This window comes from Oryzias latipes, chromosome 22 (assembly GCF_002234675.1).
Source record: "Oryzias latipes chromosome 22, ASM223467v1".
Lineage (NCBI taxonomy): Eukaryota > Metazoa > Chordata > Actinopteri > Beloniformes > Adrianichthyidae > Oryzias > Oryzias latipes.
Window position 1 is genome coordinate 11,804,343 of NC_019880.2, and position 19,787 is coordinate 11,824,129.

Genomic DNA, 19,787 nt, shown 5'->3' on the forward strand with positions numbered 1-19,787 from the left:
TACAATCCAAATTATAATCCTTGCATTTATGTAATTTATACAATTTATCTTGGAAGGCAGGTCTTTCTGTGCAGGAAAATAAAAGATAAATTTCTGAGTAAAAATGGATAAAACTCCCCTCACATATATATTTAATCCATTCATGCTAAACTTCTATCACACCCATTTCATTATCCTTTTAGAATCAAGATCACATAAATTACAGTAAACATTTGGCACAAAAAGACACTTTGAGTGCTAAAAAACATTTGGCACATGCTGTTTATGTCAGGAATACTGAGCTACGCAGAAACAGCTGATAAAAACACTTGACCTGCTGGCCGTGTTTCAACAGAGAGGCAGACCATTATGCTCCAAACATGTATAAGCAGGTGATATAAAGCATTCAAATCATCATAAACGTTGGTTTTTTTCGGCACCGAAACTTGGTTAACATTTTTTAAAATGACAGTAGACGGAAAAAGTAGCCTTTGACACACATATATACACACACACACACACACACAGGTAACTGGAAGCTTCTGTTTTGCGTGATGCACGGCCCCATATCACATCTGAGGGAGACGGATTCTAAGTCTAAATTCCCTCACTACGCCCTAAAGCTGCGTTCACACCGGACGCGACTCGCACGCCAAAAAAGAGGCGTCAGACGTGAATGTGAACCGCCAATGTTTTTCTGGATTTCATTCGTTGCCACACCATGGAAAACATGAATGATAGTGAGTGAGTAGCTTGGCTTTGTGTGCTTTGGACAGAGGTGCCGCCAAGCACGCCGCCGTGTCTGGGTTCAACAGATCCTTCAGAGACGCTGGCAGTACATTAAATCTCACCTGAATGTGACAGCTGTTGTAAATGCTGCTTCTGTCTACGGCTCAGTTTACAGAATTTCTGTCCCGCATTACCAGAGAGAGGAAATACAAATAAAACTGGAGGATTTTTTTTAAATTATTGTTTTGATGAAAATGAGAGTAACATCATAAACCCATGGACCTGGAGTGATTGCGCCTGCTATGATGGCAACTGCAGCGGCTGTTCATCTGCTGGGCAGTCAACCGGGGACCCTGGGTGGCGGCGGTTGCTTTACACTGTCTACCAGGTGGCTGGCTAGTGTAGGATGCTCAATCACCACAGCTCCATGGGCTCTGTGACAGGCTGGGACCTGTCCAGGGAGCATCCTGCCTTCGCCCAGTACTGTAACTGGGACAGTCACCCGCGGCCCTAGCAGGTTAAGAAAGTGGATGGAAGTACAGGACGAAAATCCTCACATTAGGGGGCCATATTGGATTTTTTTTTCAACCCCCTGATGGAGTCACAGAAAACGTCACAAGCCTAAAGGTTAGCCACGTCTGCTGCCCAAATCCCACCGCAGGACCTCAGATCGTGTCTGTACATTAACTCAGCATTGAAATATGATGCCCCAAACGTGCGAATTGCGTCTGGCATGATACTTAACACAATTTGAACACCTTACTCACTCCTTTTTTTGTTTTAAATAGCAAAAATGACATCACCCATTTGCCGAAGTAAAAACCCAATAAGTACGATCATTTTATGACAACTATTAATAAATCCATTGTGTTTTGCTGGCGAAAACTTGGATGATTTATTTAAAAAAATGTTCAAATGCAATGCATTGTGGTCTATAATTACCAATCTAGGGAGTATCAATGGACACTAGTTGGAGTTGTGAGGGAATTCGGACACAAACATAATCTGACAAAAGGTTTGATTGGTTGAGAGCAGGCACGTTAGGCTAAGTCGCAGCTGGAGAAACAGCAACGACCTTCGTGGACTGAGAAGTTCAAATGCAGAGGTCCGGAGAGACCTCAGTGGGACCTCCTGCTGCTGCTGCAGCCACAAGTACTTCTACAATGGTGACAACAGCAGCAACCTTTTGTTTTGTGCTGATTCAAGAAACCGCATTATTGCAGATGCAAATTTATTAGAAAGGTCAAATCATGCAAAAGATTCACCTGCAGCTTCTCCTAGAAATAAAACCAGCATTAATGCTGCATTTCTTTAATTTGTATCTTTTTTTTAGCTTAAATTTAGAAAAGGCTACTCAAATAGTTATCACTGTAACTTGGAAATCTACATTAAAACTGAAACATATTGAGCTTTGGGAATTAAACTTGAATTTAGTTTAAAAAAAATTAAAAGGTTCTGTTTTTTCCAAAGAACATCAGAGGCAGAAAAGTATAAAGTCTGAGGCACACGGTCAGTCCAGCAGATGCAGTTAGTGCTAAATAAACTGTGGTTTCAAGTGGTGCATGCTTCTGAATGGAAAGCTTCCACTCTGGCCCGCCGTTTATCAGTCCTAGTCTCGCATTTTCCTGCTCTAAAACAATTCATCAAAACGCAGTCAACTAGGAATTAAAAACACCACAGACCAGGCTTATTTCAAATAAACCTCTACCCTGATATGCTGTCCTATGTCACATGTGAAGTTGGCTTTTACTTCCTAAAAGATTTGTTATTAACCCTTCAACACCAGAAATGTCTAAATAACACGCAGTCTTCAAAATACATGAACTCCTTGACCATTTATGCAACTAAGATAATTTCAACAGATTCTGATAAAATCAGCGTATTTATGCTGCTTGCATAAACACTTCACTACTGTAAAGTTTTGCATGTCACCGCAAATGTACTTTTCTGCGCCTCAGAATCGGATGTAATTAAATTAATTGCGTAAATGGTCGAATAGTTAGGTAGTCAAGAGAATGTCAACAAAGGCTTAACACCGGAGCTAAAGCTCCGGTGTTAAGCCTTTAACACCGGAGACGTCACCAGCGACACCTAAATAGGCTCTCTTTGACCTAGCGTAACTCTTTGACCTTTTACATGATTAATGTAATTCCAACGGATTGTGACGCTGAGAAAAGCGACAATGCATACCGCCAAAACCGCTTTTCTCCGTGTCAGTATCAGCCAATTCACGTTGATTGCGTAAGCACTTCACCACTGTAAAGTTTAGCACATCAGTGCAAATGTACTTTTATGAAGTACAGAATTTGCTTGAATTACGTCGATTGCCTAAATAGTCGAAGAATTACGGTAATGTCAACACTGGAGCTGAAGCTTTAGTATCGCTGGTGACACCTAAGTAACACATGCTATTCGACCCAGCATGACTTTTCGACCATTTACGAGATCAACGTGAACCAGTTGATACTGGCACATCGGCTTTGCACCGAAATACAGCACGTTACTATCATTAAGAGTTTTATAATGTCGTAAAGTCGCTTTTCTTCTGAATCTGCTGGAATTAGGTGAATTATGTAACTGGTTGAAGAGTTACGGTAGTCAAAAGAATGGCAACACTGGCATTAAAATTCTGGTTTCAAACCTTTTACACCTGAAATGTCGCCGGCAACATCTAAATAACATAAAACTTCAGTGAAAGTTTTCTTCCAGTTTATTATATTTCTGTGGTTTATTTTAAGTTAGTGATGAAAGCACAGTGTTTTCTTGCTTCCTCCGGCTCGCCCTAGCAGGTGGCCTCTTGTTGTCCATCCCTCTTTATCCAAACGTCGGGTAAGTCCGGTTTACTGTTGGGTAGAATGACGACCTCCTCGCTGCGGCTCAGCCAGTCCCTGCTGCCGGCCTCGTAAACGGTTTCCCTCAGCGAGAGCCGGAGCGCTTCTCGCCTGCCGTTGAGATGTCCCGGCTGCAGGTGGACCTCGGCAGTGCTGTCGAGGCACGGGGGCCCCGGTTCGACGTCACTGAGGCACGTGTCACAGGAATCCTCCAAACCCTCGCAGGAGCTCTGAGAGCAGTACAGGAGGGGCTCTTCACGCTGACCTTCGCCATCTACAACGTTGTTGCCTCCGCAGGGTAAGAGCTGGTCAGAGGTATCCAGCGTTTGGCTGATGAAGCTTGATGATACGGAGCGGGGTGTGCCACTCCACTCCTTGACCGCAGCTGTGCATGTTTTACACAGCAGCTTGTCTCCTGCAGCGTTTTTCAAAGTGGGCTCCCTATAAGGGGAGGAGGTCTGCAGAGCAGGAGGTGCTTGGCAGATCGCATGGCTTTCCTTGTCTCTGCTGGTGTTGCTCAACTCTCCCTCACAATACTCTATCTCATCAGAGAGCACAGACGGTCGGTTGGACAGTTTACTGGTGCAGGTGCTGTTCTCAAAGCTGTCGCTCAGTCGATAAGCTAGTGGCTGCAGTTCGTACTGCTCCGCCCTCCTGTTCACGTCGTCCCCACCTTCCATCTGTTTCTGCTGGCGCTGGTGATGGGGGTAAAGGTACCCGTCCGGCTCTCTGTCATAACTCCGTCTAACATGGGACTTTCCAAAGGCCCCGTTTGCAGCCGAGGATGACGAGGAACCAGGCTCGGGGCAAGGGGTCAGGGCACCATTTGCCCGCTCTGAGAGACATGGCAGCTGTATTGTTCTGCAGCGTCTCTTGGGCCCGAAGAAGCAGCACAGCGACTGGAAGAAGAAAGTGGCAAATCCACAGGCGACGCATTTCACCAAAAACAAGAAGATGCCAAGCTTCCTGAAATGTAAGGCTGTGGCAGGTAACATAACGACGCCCATGAAGAAGAATGCACCAGAAACGATTGCTACAGGACACCCCATCTTTTTAGTGGAGTGCACAACTTTTCCAATTTTATCCGAATGAGGAGCTAAACTGTAGGAAATGCAATAGTTAGCTACGAAGTCGACAGACAACCCTGCAGCTGCTGATATGAAAAGAGCCTCAAGGCCGCTCAGCTGCCATTCCAGGAGAACGAGGAGGCCAACCGTGACGAACACTGTCCCTCCGACGGCAGCGGTGGCATATATGCTCAGTGCAATGTTCCATGTGGTCAGGAGTAGCAAAACAAAGGTGAAAGCCACAGAGGAGCCAGCTACAACCAGCGTCTCTGTGCTCAAAGACTGCTGTAGATCAAAAAGAGACAACGGGCCAACGAACCAGCCCTTCTCCAGTCCTTGTGGTGCTCCAGACATTTCTCCGTTGAACCAAGTCAGGATTTGTTGGTAAAAAACGCTGGTCCTGCTGAAGTTGAAGCTGTAGAGGTAGGTGGTTTTAAAAGACAGCACAAGGGCCGCGACCCTGCCGTCTAGATGGAAGTATAGGCTGTCACTTGGCGGTGGACGACCCTCAGTGTACCTCTCCACCAGCATCAGGCTGAGGCAGCTCTCAAAAACCTCGGGGGGGTATGGGAAATGGACGCCACTGCAGCAGAAATGGCTTTCCGAGCACCGTCTGGAAGAGACCCAACGCACCAGCTGATCCACAAGACAGATGTTTTCTGTCACAAGGTCTTCATCCTCCAGGGATGGAGAGGAGTAGAAGCTTTGGTTCTGGACTCGTCCGCACAGATCCCTCAGCCATATCTGAGCTTCAGGGTGGCTCATATTAAAGTCAAGGTCAAGGACCAGTGAGCCACTGCTCCTTGGGTCTAAATGATCCCCATTGTCGGTTGGTTTGACACCCCAGACAAGCATTAATGTGACGGGCTTATCCTCGCCACGCTTCTGCCTCTCAAACATAAAAACGTGGCTGTACTCTGCATCGTACCGCTCGAATGGGTGACTGGAGCGAAAAAGCTGAGCGACCTGGCTTTCCAGGGTTGACAGCTTCATTCCCGGCTCCACACAGGACATGTACGTGCCCCCCACCGCCAGAACGGCAAACCAGCACACCCAAATGTACCGAAACTTGATCACTCCACAGGGCAAGATTTTCAGGAACAACAAACTGGAAGTGTCTGTGAGGCCTCGTTTGACTTCTCTCAGCTTCTGCGAGACCATGAAAAGGCATTTTTTGTGAGAGCTTGTTTCCCAGAAGCCCTCTGTGTTTTTGGAGCAGCAGGGCTTCCATCCCTGTGCGGCCGAAGACGCGGGATGGGCCTTTCTGTAGCGATCGCGCAACGTAAACACACATGGCAGCCAAATCAGAGACAAGAGGGAGCTGATTAACGATGAGGTACCCAGATAGACAGAGAAACACCTGATCGCTGTGATACTGCTGAGGTAACCCGACCAAAACGCAGCGCTAGAGGTTAGCCCCGATGCTAGAATCAAATAGCCAACTTCACGCAGAGCTCTGGCTACTCTCTTCCCTGGCGAGGCGGAGGGATTCTGCATCAGATGCAGATTCCAGAAGTCACTGAAGATGAAAACCTGATTGGAGCAGCTTCCTAAGAGAATGAGAGCTGCTGACAGGCTGATCATGGGGAAGAAAGTCAGGCGAAACACCACCTTGTAGAAAAAATAGGACGTCAAGAGGGAGCCGGCGATCGAAAGAATCGATAACGCTACGATGAAGACAGAGTTCAGATATAAAACCATGGTGAACAAAAGACAAAAAACAGCCAAAACTAGGTACACCAAATCTCTGGTTAGGTAGTACTTGAAAAGACTCTTCTTAATCCCAAAATCAATCCCAGTAATGGTTGTATTATTGTAGGTCAGATCCCTGCTTTCGAGGCTGTTCATGTAAACTTCCATCATTGGCTCGCCCTTATCCACCGGCAGGAACATCAGGCTGTACTTCAGTGTGGGGATCTGGTACTCTACGGTGTCCGGGCCCAGGAAGTCTTTGTCCACCAGGAAGTGCAGGATTTGGAAAACCACGCGGGACTGCTTGCAGCGCGAGGGCACGGTGAAGCAGCTGCCACGCGCCGGTCTTTCCACGCAGGCCTCCACCAGACGCCCCTCATGGTAGTAAGGAGCACATTTTTGGAGAAGTTTTAGAGCATCTGAAACCTGGTTAGAAAGACATACAGCAGAGATCCGAATTAGATGAGATCTGTAAGGTCATTCATTTACAGCAAATTTGACCTTTTGGATGTGTGGATTTCCAGGTGGATTTCCAGGTCAGGAAGAAGAAGAGAGGGAAAACAGAAAAGAAGACCAAGTGGTGGAAGCTACAGAATGAAGAAACTTGTGAGGAATTTAGGCAGAAGTTGAGGCAGGTCCTGGGTGGTCAGGATGAGCTTCCAGAGGACTGGGAAACTACAGCAGAAATTATCAGGGAAACAGGTAGGAAGGTGCTAGGTGTGTCATCTGGAAAGCGGAAAGATGGTAAAGACACTTGGTGGTGGAATGAGGAAGTACAGGACTGCGTCCAGAGGAAGAGGTTGGCTAAAAGGAAGTGGGATGTAGAAAGGACTGAGGAAGGTAGACAGGAGTACAAGGAAGCGCAGCGTAGAGTGAAGAGAGAGGTGGCAAAGGCCAAACAGAAAGCTTACGATGAGCTATATGACAGGTTAGACACAAAGGAAGGAGAGAAGGACTTGTACAGGCTAGCCAGACAGAGAGACAGAGATGGGAAGGACGTGCAACAGATAAGGGTGATTAAGGACAGAGATGGAAAGGTGCTAACAACTCAGGAGAGTGTACAGAAAAGATGGAAGGAGTATTTTGAGGAGCTGATGAACGAGGAAAATGACAGGGAAAGAAGGGAGGAAGATGTGGTTGTTGTGGAGCAGGAAGTAGCAGAGATTGGAAAGGATGAGGTTAGGAAGGCTCTGAAAAGGATGAAGAGCGGAAAGGCCGTTGGTCCTGATGACGTACCTGTGGAGGTATGGAAGTGCCTAGGAGAGACAGCAGTGGAATTTCTAACAAGGTTGTTCAATAGGATTTTAGAGAGTGAGAAGATGCCTGAGGAATGGAGGAGAAGCGTTCTGGTTCCGATCTTTAAAAACAAGGGTGACATGCAGAACTGCAGCAACTATAGGGGAATAAAGTTGATGAGCCACACAATGAAGCTGTGGGAAAGAGTAGTGGAAGCCAGGCTTAGGAAGAAGGTGGAGATTTGTGAGCAGCAGTATGGTTTCATGCCCCGTAAGAGCACCACTGATGCCATTTTTGCTTTGAGAATGTTGATGGAAAAGTACAGAGAAGGTCAGAAGGAGCTGCATTGTGTGTTCGTAGATTTAGAGAAGGCGTATGACAGGGTGCCGAGGGAGGAGCTGTGGTACTGTATGAGGTCTTCTGGAGTGGCAGAGAAGTATGTCAGAGTAGTTCAGGACATGTATGAGAGAAGTATGACGGTGGTGAGATGTGCTGTAGGTCAGACAGAGGAGTTCAAGGTGGAGGTGGGACTACACCAAGGATCAGCTTTGAGTCCCTTTTTGTTTGCTATGCTGATGGACAGGCTGACAGACGAGGTAAGACAGGAATCTCCCTGGACAATGATGTTTGCGGATGACATTGTAATTTGCAGTGAGAGTAGAGAGCAGGTGGAGGAACAGCTAGAGAGGTGGAGGTTTGCTCTGGAAAGAAGAGGCATGAAGGTCAGTCGTAGTAAGACAGAATACATGTGTCTGAACGAGAGGGATCAAGGTAGAAGCGTTAGGTTACAGGGGACTGAGGTGAAGAAGGTGCAGGAGTTTAAGTACTTGGGGTCAACAGTTCAGTGTGATGGGGGGTGTGGAAAAGAGGTGAAGAGGCGAGTGCAGGCAGGTTGGAGCGGTTGGAGGAAAGTGTCAGGAGTGTTGTGTGACGGAAGAGTGCCAGCAAGACTCAAAGGAAAGGTGTACAAGACAGTGGTGAGACCAGCTCTGCTCTATGGGTTAGAGACGGTAGCAGTGAGACAGAGACAAGAGGCTGAGATGGAGGTAGCGGAGATGAAGATGTTGAGGTTCTCCTTAGGAGTGACCAGGTTAGACAGGATAAGGAACGAGTACATCAGAGGGACGGCTCATGTTGCCTGTGTTAGCGACAAAGTCAGAGAAGCCAGACTGAGATGGTTTGGACATGTTCAGAGGAGGGATAGTGGATATATTGGTAGAAGGATGTTGGAGATGGAGCTGCCTGGCAGGAGGGCAAGAGGACGGCCAAAGAGGAGATACATGGATGTCTTAACAGAGGACATGAAGTTGGCTAATGTTAGGGTAGAAGATGTCCATGATAGAGTGAGGTGGAAAAGGATGATTCGCTGTGGCGACCCCTGATGGGAAAAGCCGAAAGAGAAAGAAGAAGGATGTGTGGATTTCCATCACTATGAGTCCTCAGAAAAGAACATGTGCAAATATAGTATTATCAAATCAGAAACAAGCAGGATGAGAAATTCTTTTCAAGCATCTATAAATAAAAGTTTTGTCTTAACTTTACTTTAAATATTTCTTTCAGAACAATTCAGCTAGATTTTTTTTTAATAAAAAAAAACACAGGCTTTGAATTCTTAAATTGCATTTGTTTTGTAACAGAGAGGAAGCTGCAGAACCTGCTGGGCGTTGAGGCTGAGGCAGCAGGAGGCGTTAGAAAGGACCGCCAAGTAATTCCCTAGAGACCAGCTGGGACAGCAGCCTCTCCTGGTTCCCTCGGCTTTCACGTGCAGCTGGCACAGATCCTGGAATTTGACCTGCGAGCGAATCTGATTCACACAAAACGAAGAAATAAAGATTTACTTATTTGATTTATTTTTATTGGACTGGAATCGATGGCAGATGAAAGAGAGATTAAAGGTTTTGTCTAAAATGACAAAAGGAGCAGAACGTACCCTCGCTTCCTCCATTGCACACATGGCTTGAATCGCCTTAAGACTCCAGAGACTGGCTGAGTTTTCGGATCGAAACACGAGTCGGGCCAAACTCTCGCCTGAGGGCAGAAAAGGATTCAACATCAATGAGCCGAACAGCCAGCAGGGATTGGAAGAAAAGTCGAGCCACACAAACTCTTAGGTCTGAACTGCTAGTTAGTTTGCTTGCAGATCTTTCTAGAACAGTAAAAGTTGTAAAAGTACATGTTCTTGTTGCATTTTAATCATGAGGGAGGACATATACAAAGAAAATCAAGATTAAAATGGCATTTCTGAGTATTTCTTTATTGAAAATGTTGTGAATCAGTGGCAGACAAAAAAAAAGCTGTTTGAAAAAGATCGTATTTGTGACGTAAAAAATACGCTGGGTGGGTCACAAGCTTCCTCCTCCGAGCTCTCAGCAATGGGGAGGGGTAAGGGGGCGGGATTGCTCAGCACCAGTCCCACCACAGTCCCACCACAAAATTCGAATGAACACCTGCTGCTCTGCAGAAACCATGTCCTGGAAAACCACCATTTTTCTTTTTTAAAGAAAAATGGTGGTTTTTAAATTTTTTAAAGAAAAATGTACATAGAGCAACAGCGTCAAAGCTGAAGGGAAAAAACACGAGTTTAAAAAAGACCACAAAGTTTGCATGTGTGAAATCATTTATCATTCAGAGGCATAAAAACAGCCTTGTTAACAAAAATAATGACAGCTCGGCATTTTCTCACCTGGAGCATCACAGAGGAAGGCGTCTGGTGAAGCGTCTGTAGCCAACATCCTCTTAAAAAGACCTCTGGAAGAACCTCGACTTCCATTACTGCCTTGACTGAAGACGTCCTCCAGCCTTTTTACAGACACAACAGAACACATGTCCTTAAAGTTTCTCAGAAAAAGTGTTAGCGTTAGCTTCTACTCAGCTAAAAATACTGCAACGTCTGAATATATTGTTAGTAAATATGAATTAGACCCTTTAAAGACTGAAAAACACGCAGCACAAAGCATTTTAATGCATTATTTTATAACCCTTCCAAAAGAAAATTATTAGGGTTCTTTAATAAGAACCAATCGTATTTGCATTTGTGATTTAGCAGAAAATGTTCAACTAAAATCCAAAGAAACGGAAATAAAAACCTATTTTAGTTAATTTTGAGTACATGTACACTAAGAGGGTGGATGGATCAGATTTGCCTTCAAGTTGTCTTTATGAAAAAATTCTACACATCTATTATACAAACTGAAACGGCTGACCTTCCACTGAGCTGCTGCGGTACCGCAGTCATGGCTTTCCCCGGACCAGTGTTCTCCTGCAGTTTGGATAAGCTGGACAGCCGAACTCCGATGTACGTTCCCCGCGGCTCAAAACCCTGAAGACACAAACGTGGGATTTGGCTAAGGCACTCTACAGCAACTGATCCCAGACAGCAACCAGGCAGCCGAACATTTTTGTCTTTCAGCTGTTCCCTCTTAGGTCGAATAATCATTAAATCTCAGAGTCCCACCCCTTACATTTGGTATCATTGAAAAGCCCCAAATGTCCTCTGTAGAAACCAAAAGAGGTTCATTCAGTATCTCGCAGTTATTTGGAGATATTCCCGTTTAGAAAAGTCCTACAGGGGACAAATGTGCATTGCTGTCAGTAGGCTATAAGTGAATCAAGAAAGACAAATAATGTACATGCTGGGAATTACCGCGACCACATGGGGGCGCACTTCATTATTTCCATGTGCTTGTCCCAAGTCCGGAACTGGGTCAAAACACATCGGTGAGTTGAAGATTAAAAATGTACAGAAATAATCAAGTTTTTTCTTTTTAAATTCAAATGTATTTGTTGCCACAAAAATGCCAAAATATAAATGAATTTGAGTACCGTTTTAGGATTATGCTCCAGTAGTTTACTTGTTGTCTCATACTCTTTGTGATAAATGTAAAACAATTTTGATTTACGATTTCTGGGATTTTTAGTATGAAAAGCTTTTATTTCTGGTATTAATGATGTACAAAAAAAAATGTTACGGACAAAATTTGAGTTTGTGTGATTATCCCAAGAGAAAATGACCACTAGTTCACTTTTTTTCATACGATTCCACGTCATAGTCTAGCAGGGTGTCTATCTGAGATCTGTCTCTAATGGAGGGTTGTTGGGTTATTGTTTTGATTCAGCAATTTTAAAAATATGTCTTGTTTTCTACCAGCATGGGGTCAGAGAAGTCTGGCAAAGGCCCAATAAGAAATCCAGCCAGTGAGCATCCCAGCAGCAGAACAGCACAGCCCAGCAGGAGCAGTGATGGATAGTCCACGATCAATCGGGAGTAACTGCCCGAAAAAAAGCACAGAGGAGAAGGCTTCAGTGTTACAAAACAAATGTTTAAAAAAAGAACAGAAAAAATGAAAATTTACTAAAACAGGTTTCACTGCTTACCTTTTAAGGAGGCTGCAAAGTCGTCCATATCTGTGAACGACCAGAAACGATTTAATAAAACTACACAATTTGTAACAGAAATGGAAACTTGAAAGGAAACACAACAGTTTGACATCCTGAGACTATTCAAAAACGTCCAACTTTATTGGTTTAAATCATCTTAACAACAAAACCATGCGGGATTGCTTCATTTTTAGAATACGAGTGTGTTATGAAATCACTCGCTTTTAGTGTAAATCATCCATCCATCCATCCATCCATCCATCCATCCATCCATCCATCCATCCATCCTTTTTTCTAAACCTGGGTAATCACTTTAGGGGCCACATGGTTGCTGGAGCCTATCCCTGCTGCCACTGTTGTTGAAAGCAGGGTACACTGGACAGTGTGTTGCAAGTGAGTAACGGATTACAAAAGCAATGTATTACTGTATCACCTTTTGCAGTACAAATGCACTGTAAGCCATTACTTAGGAACTTTAAGTAATTTTTAACTCTTTCCATTTCCACTTGCTTGAGTATTTGATCAGACTACCACATTTGATTTGTCAGAGAACAAAGAGATTTAAGGGTTAAAGAATGCCACATACGGAATTTTTTCACCTTTTCCGTATGAACCTAACAGACTGTTGTCCTGCTGGTCCTCATAAGACCTAAGGCTTTAATTTTATTACTGTGTTCCTGTATCACAGAGGTATTTGCTGTCATATTGTGAGCAAGGTGCCATCATTTTAACTTGCTATTTATTAGGTAGAGTCGTTTTTCGAAGGCACAATGCCTGTATCTATTATTTCTACGGACCCAACAGACTAAAACTGGGATTTGCTCCTCCGTTTGCCTACGAGTACTTTCACTTCACCAAAACTGAAACAATATTATGGTAGTTTTTACATTATATGCACCTCATAAAAATGCTCTGTATTTGTGCATATTCTACATCCTGCAGGTACAGGAATATAAGAAAGAAAGAAATTAGTCTTAGAGGACTTATGGAACACTTTATAATTAAGAGGGAATAATGATGTAAGGTAAGGAATTATTTTTGAACAATGGTAACCAAAAATCTGTAATTTATTTATAAGATTAAGGTCAGGTTAGAACCACTGAAAAGTCTTAGGCACATTAAAAAGTAAATGTGTTCTATTCTATTCTAATCTAAAAGTAAAAGTCCTTGGAATAACTTTTGACAAATTTATTATATAGAATAACTTCTAACCAAATTGTTCTAGCATCAATCTGTTGATGCTGCGCTGAGCTCACTGACTTCGTTTTGTTCTGCATTCGCTCCCCACTTTTTCAAAGCAGCATTTTGAACTTTTAAAGTTTGTTCTTTTCTTTTATCTCCTGACAAATGATGGAAACCACTTTATTAATTAGATTTTGTTCAGATTCAGTACAGTACAGTTTACCAATTGTTGATGTGGCCTATGAGAGAAGAGTAGAAAATAACAAAAAACAAAATACAGACATGATAGCACAAGTTTTTTTGAGTATTGGAATGAAAGATGTTCCTGCTGATAAACTCACCTGACTGTGATCACGTGATGCTGCCTCGGTTTCTGTGCCCGGCTCTCATTTGACCCGTGGAGCCAGTGACATCTGACCGCTCCGTGACTCGATGTCTGATGGGCAGAACCGCTGCTGTGTCCCACTTTGACCAGAACATTTCCCTCGCCGTGACAACCTGCTGTGTTTGAATGACAGGCGTGCGGTTTGGCCGAACTGCAAGGGCTGCAGTGCCGGCATTTTTTCTGCTTTGTTGAATCGTGGAGGCAGTGAGGGACCTAGAGGAGAAATCAATAAAACAAAAGAAATGATGTACCGGATGGAGAATGAAAGGAATGTCAGTTTCAATTTTAAAAATATAAACCTAAATGTCAGATTTTTTAAATTAACATCTAAAAGACAAAAAATATTTTAAAAACAAAATAAAAATTGCAATAATTTAATGTAAGTTTACTGAGCAAAAATTGATAAAATGTAAACATTTTGGGGTAAAATTTGTAAATACTTAAGATTTTCATATCAAACCTTCTTATTTTTTTGTTTTTCTATTTGAAATTATCAGCATGTACAATACCTTTACTACACTTAACCTTCTGATCAAAACTGCTTTTAAAATACCTGATAAGAAAAGCGATCTCAAACCATCATAGTTCCACCACTGTGCTTGATAGCGGGAGAAAGCTCAAAATAATGGGATGTACAGTCAAATGTCTCTGCAAAAGTCGCTTTGACAAACCTAAACCTTAAAATGATAATTTTTATTAAGAGAAGTTATTTCTTTTTCTGTTTCTTTTGCACTTATTTTTTCATTTACTAATTTTTCACTAGTTCATATATTTTCTTTTTATTTCTGATGTCTCTTCTCGGAGCTACTCCATTACTTTTGGCCTCATAATTGTTAAATATTGCACTGTCGGCACATCTTGTGTTGTTAAATTCATCATATTTAGCTTTTAGCTTGATAAAAATAAACTGTTTTCATGACCTGAAGGAATAATATGAACTAGAATATCTTGATTTCTCTTATCATTATATTTTTAGATGAGTTTGCAAAGTTTTCCTTTTACATTTCGGTCTTCTGGGCCACATAATGACTTTATTTGGCACCGCCTCCCAAATGCAGCCCCTATTTTTATGGCTATAAATGCATCCGTGCTGCACAACAATGCAGCCAAAGGTCAGACGTACTTGGTGGTAAAGCTGGAAAGAGGAAGAGGGTCTGCCGAGGCTGCTGCAGCTGTCACAAAGCTCCCTGTCAGACTGGCTAATTGCCAGCTGGGTCTCAGCAGACCCGTCGGGGGGGCACAGAGAAAGAACCGGAATGTCGCTGAAAGAAGGAAAAGAGAGTCACAAACTCATTTTAACGTCATTTTGAGGATAGGATTGGCAGAGGAGCCACAGAAGCCAAAGATGCAGATTCTCCGTTTCCAGATTCCAGTCCTTGGCTCTGCTGCGTCTCACATGCAGAGAAGTGCAGAGATCAGCAGAACTAGTGAGCTGAGGAATGAATTTCTGGAAAAAACAGGCTGTTGTGAATGCACACAAGGAGGGCCAATTAAAGCCGAAATGGGATGAGGGAGAATGAAGTATGCGTGGGATTTGGAGACTGTTTTCACAACTTAGAACCGGAAAGCTGGAAGTCTGAGATCGAATAAATCCAGACGTGCTCCAAAATAGCTGAAGTCACTGGAGTTTATCCCAAATTTTCCATCCATCCATTTTTCAGAACCCCTTTCAGGGTCACTGGGTTGCTGGAGCCTACCCCAGCTACTGTTGCACAAAGGCAGGGTGCATCCTGGACAGGTTGCCAGTCACACTCATAATTCAAAATCCTGAATTAACCTATGAAGCATGTTTTTGGATTGTGGGAGGAAGCCAAAGTGCCCAGAGAACAAGGGGTAAAACATGTAAACTCCACACAGGAAGGTCCCAGCCAAGATTCAAACCAGGACCTTCTCGCCGTGAGGCGAGAGCACTGACCACTACACTTTTATGAAGTCTTTATTTATTTTTTATTTGACGAGCTGTCATTTTGGTTGAGGCTCAAAGCTTTTCAAACCAAACATCAAACACAAAGGGGTAAGCAAAGCCAACTAAATAACAACCCAAAACTATAGAAACTGAATCAGGAATACTCTCCTCCCACATCAGGGATGAACTTGGGATGACCTAACAAGCTGGCTGCAGCATCTAAGGTCCCACTAGAAGACACGGCTTCTGCAGAGCAGCACTCGTTCATTAGAAGTTCGCCTCTCGGTTGTGGGTGAGACTCTTGGTACAGAGCAACCTCACCCCTTTTCCCATCACCCAAAACTGAGAGGCCCTGTTTACTACTCTCTTGCAAGCTTACAGCCACTCACAACCCCAAGATTATATTAGCGGTGCAACAAAATTGCAATATTGGAGCTATCCAGCCGTGCAGTTTTGGGCGAGATTCCAGCTCGGATGAGGAAAATTATGATGTACATGGATCTATTTTTCTGCAGGTGGATGCATCAGAATGGAGCGGAGGTAAGAGCTTTTGGCCTGTTGTTAGTAGATTTGACGTCACATATACAGGCTTTTTCAAGTGAGATTTTTTTGGTCTGCTCCTGATTCACAACGATTTGAATAAAGTTTTCAAAATGTATGTCCTCCATCATTAAAAAAATGCCACAAGAACATGTTAAAACCACCATTTTACTCAGAGTGGGTCTTTAAGCAGCCCCATGAACCTGAAAGGGATTCAATGGGTTCAGGATACTAGAAATTTGGGATAAACTCCAGTGACTTCAGTCAATTAATCTCAGACATCTAACAGGTTTATAGTCCATCACAGCAGTTGATTAGTTTTTAATCAGGATGCAGAGCACTGCAGAGAGACAGAGAACAATATGTTATTTGAAAGAATCAGATCCCAAATTTGTTTTTTTCTAACTGTTAGAGTAAACCACAACTGCTAATAAACTAACATTGCGTATCTAAATCTGCAACGTTCCAGAAACCACAAGAAAAAGCTTCTCCATAATTGCAGCAAATGTTTGTTTTCCTGCAGCGCACCTGATTCAGCCATCATTTCTGCTGTGTTGCCATGGCGACAAGAGTAAACAGAGCAGGAGCCAGACTGCTCCTTTAGATTAGTGGAAGTAATGAGGGATGTTTTGCAATTATGTTGCGACATAACAAATAAATAATGTACTGTAGAGCCAGAAAATCAAAAAGTACCAAATAATTTAAGATCCCTAAATTATACATGGATCCCTTCATGGAGGTTTACCATTTGACTCATGGAGTCTCCAAACACAATGAGAGCAGATTCTCTAACTATTTCATGCTTTACATAATTCAGACTTTTTTATATTGTAACCAGAAATCCAATTTTATAAATCACTTTCCGAGTTTAACAAGTTTAGTGTCTAATAATGCGAAGAAACAGTAGAGGGTGCAATGCAGTCTAAGTAGCTGTAATTTTCTGAGTTGAGGACGCGCTGAGGGTAGAAGAAATAAGATGCAGACTGACAGAGATGGCTGCTGAGATCAGCGGCCCGTGGATGTGCGAGTAATAGTTACGACGCTCATGGTTGCTGGAGTGTGTTACATGTGTTGGTGCCACTGCCATGTTTTTGTACAGTTACATTTCCTTTTTTTTTGTACTTCAGCCTAAATTTCCTAAACTTAGGTTTCCTAAACCTAAATTTCCTTTTTGCTAGCCATTTCACAATAAATAAAGGAAATAAAGACCCCACAAAAAAGTGCCATTTAATCCCGGCTTCAAATAAAATTCTAAAAGGAAAAGTCGTTGTTTGGCACAAAAATGGAAAATGATTCAAAAAAACAGTAAAGGCTCTGATTCTAATTACCTAAAGTGTGAAACACCAGAAAAGTTGGACGCAAAGGGAAATCTCGACATAGTCAAGAACCAACACAAGGTTTCTGATGAGGACAAAGACGCTCAACAGTTTCAGAGGCATAGGGCAGCGTCCGGCCTGAAAAAGGAAGGTAATGTTGTCGATTCCACAATAATCCAAATCAAAGACTCAGCATTAGGGGTTTAGATCAGGGTGAAGCAAACTAAGGCCTGGGGGGCCCACATGCAGCCCAATAAATTATTTCAGACCAAACTGGACTAAATGAAATTGTTAATCATCATCAATATTTTATTTTCCCTTTAATTCTTCTGGTGCTCTATGGATAAATTAACCTTTGTTTAGGTACAGAAAATGATTCTGCATTCATGTGATGTCTGAAGATTTTGTTGTTTTTCTGATGTTCATGTGTGTTTTTTGAGTCGGACAGTCATTTTTCCAATAATGCCAGCAGTACACGAAGGCAGCATTTCTCTAATTTCCATTTTTCCCAGATGGACATCAATCCATCAATACAATTGGCACTAAAATGAGAACAAAAAACCACAATTTTAAAATCAAAGGTTTAGAAAATTCACAAAATGCTGGAATCAAAAATGCAATGTGTCATACTTTTACTATCGTGTCGCAAGAGCTTTAAAATAAAAGAAAACTGCTTAAAAGCATACAGCTGCTCATTGGCTTCATGTTTTCAGTGATTTAAAACCTTCACGGGTAATAAAAAAAAAAAGAAAAGTAAAAAAAATATTCATGCTTGAAACTGAGCTGTGAAAAAAAGACACCAAAGAAATAAAAAAATAAAGAGAGAGAAGAGCTGCACCTCATTCCTGAGCAAAAAGGAAGCATGTTTTGTGCTAAAAGCCTGTGGGATGGACTGTGGATATTTCTTCTTCTGCTGGTGTCGGGCTGTCAGGAAAGTACAAAGTGAGTGTCAGTCTGACAACAGAGAGGATGACACTTAGCAGATCTCAGATTGGTGTGTGGTTTACGTTTTCACTACTGTGCAGAGCAGAGCAAACAGCAGCATCACATCCACATGGATTTCATCACATCTGATTCTAAAAATATATAAAATAAATGAGAAAAATATAAAATGTAAAATGTTTGTCAATATAAATTATAACACATCTGAGGAGGTTGAGCTTCTTAATTGCAGATGATAAAACACTTCACTTCATCTTTTTTATTTTATTTTATTTTATCACTGATTTGGTCATAGTTTCTGGGAAAATCACAATTAAGAAAGACCAGCCCACCTCTGGCCAGCTTGCTGAACGTCCCTGTCATCCACAGAAGAGTCATCCGTCACTATGGCATCCGAGCTTTCTCCAATCCTGGCGCAGTCGTCCATCTTCCCTCAGATTTAGAGGAGAAATATTCCCTTAAAATCGATCCGGAAATTAGCGGATCTGATATTCAGATGGAGGAAATTCAGATGCTTGTTTCTGGGGCTGCTACTGTACGGAGCAGCAGGAGCGCTGCGTCCAGCTGCGCGTTGATTGGCTGAGGTGGGATGACGCGGCGGGGATGCTGCACGGTTGTTGTCCAACCAGCCGCGAGGACGGAGCGACGAGCAGGTTCCGCGTTCACGAGCCCGTTGGCACGCGCAGTCTAACAAATTCCCCCCGGGATTTCTTGAGATTATTTCAGCGATTATGTGAACTGTAAGATTTCCTAAAAAATAGAATTCCATTAAAATTATCATTGAAACCAAATTGTCAATACAAATCAAAACAAATAAATCCTTGAATAAACACATTTCATTAATTCTTTTATTATCTTCCTTGATTCATAACAGTGACAAAAAAAGAGAGCTAGGTTGTAACTAAAATTACCACATAGTTTCCTCAGTTATTTTCTGAAGTAAAGTAAACTCTTGCTATTTATTTCCTGCAAGATTTTGAGCATTACCTTTAATGAACTTTGTTTAAAAGTGAAGTTTACAGTTTTATTCTACAATGACACACCCAAAACACAATAAAAATTATGTTTTTGGTGTTTTCAACATGTTCTTGTGGCATATTTCTCATGATGGAGGACACAAATAAAAAAATTAAGCCTTTCTGAGTGTTTATTTATTCAAATCCTTGTGAATCAGGAGCAGACGAAAAAAACGCTGTAACGTTTTTGTGATGCTGGGCGCATCACAAGCTCCTTGCTCCGCCCCTCTCTGAAGCATCCACTTGCAGACAAATAGACCCATGTTTGCCTCGTTTTCCAGATATGTTTAACATGTGTGTAATGTTATTTTTTGACTCAGAAATGCATTTATCAAGATTTCATTTGGCAAAAATGTTGATTGCTTAATCATAATAAGAGAGGCGACTTCAAAAGATTCAAAGCAGCCGGTGAGAGTCCATGTTTTTCCACCTGCAGCTGATGAAGTCTCTGGGATGTTTTTGAGAAACTCGGTTCACAGAGTTGACCCAAAAGCAGTGAGGTTGTTGGTTGACGTGGAGTTTTCTGAGCAGCCTGTGAGGCAGCTGATAAAGCTAATGCTTTGTTGACTTCAAATACTGATTAACTTAC

At 42.6% G+C, this 19,787-nt stretch overlaps 1 protein-coding gene across 1 annotated transcript; it reads right to left on the reverse strand.

Moving 5' to 3' along the window:
• Positions 1 to 31: 31 nt before the first annotated feature.
• Positions 32 to 18,778, reverse strand: disp2 (dispatched RND transporter family member 2). Its single transcript, XM_011490339.3, has 10 exons — positions 18,515 to 18,778; positions 14,602 to 14,740; positions 13,435 to 13,691; positions 11,909 to 11,938; positions 11,679 to 11,802; positions 10,738 to 10,853; positions 10,218 to 10,333; positions 9,465 to 9,562; positions 9,189 to 9,338; positions 32 to 6,724 (listed from the first exon to the last, which is right to left on the reverse strand). Exons 1-10 carry the CDS (start codon positions 18,607 to 18,609, stop codon positions 3,491 to 3,493), a joined length of 4,359 nt encoding a protein of 1,452 aa, XP_011488641.2. The 5' UTR covers positions 18,610 to 18,778; the 3' UTR covers positions 32 to 3,490.
• Between the last annotated feature and the right edge of the window lie 1,009 nt (positions 18,779 to 19,787).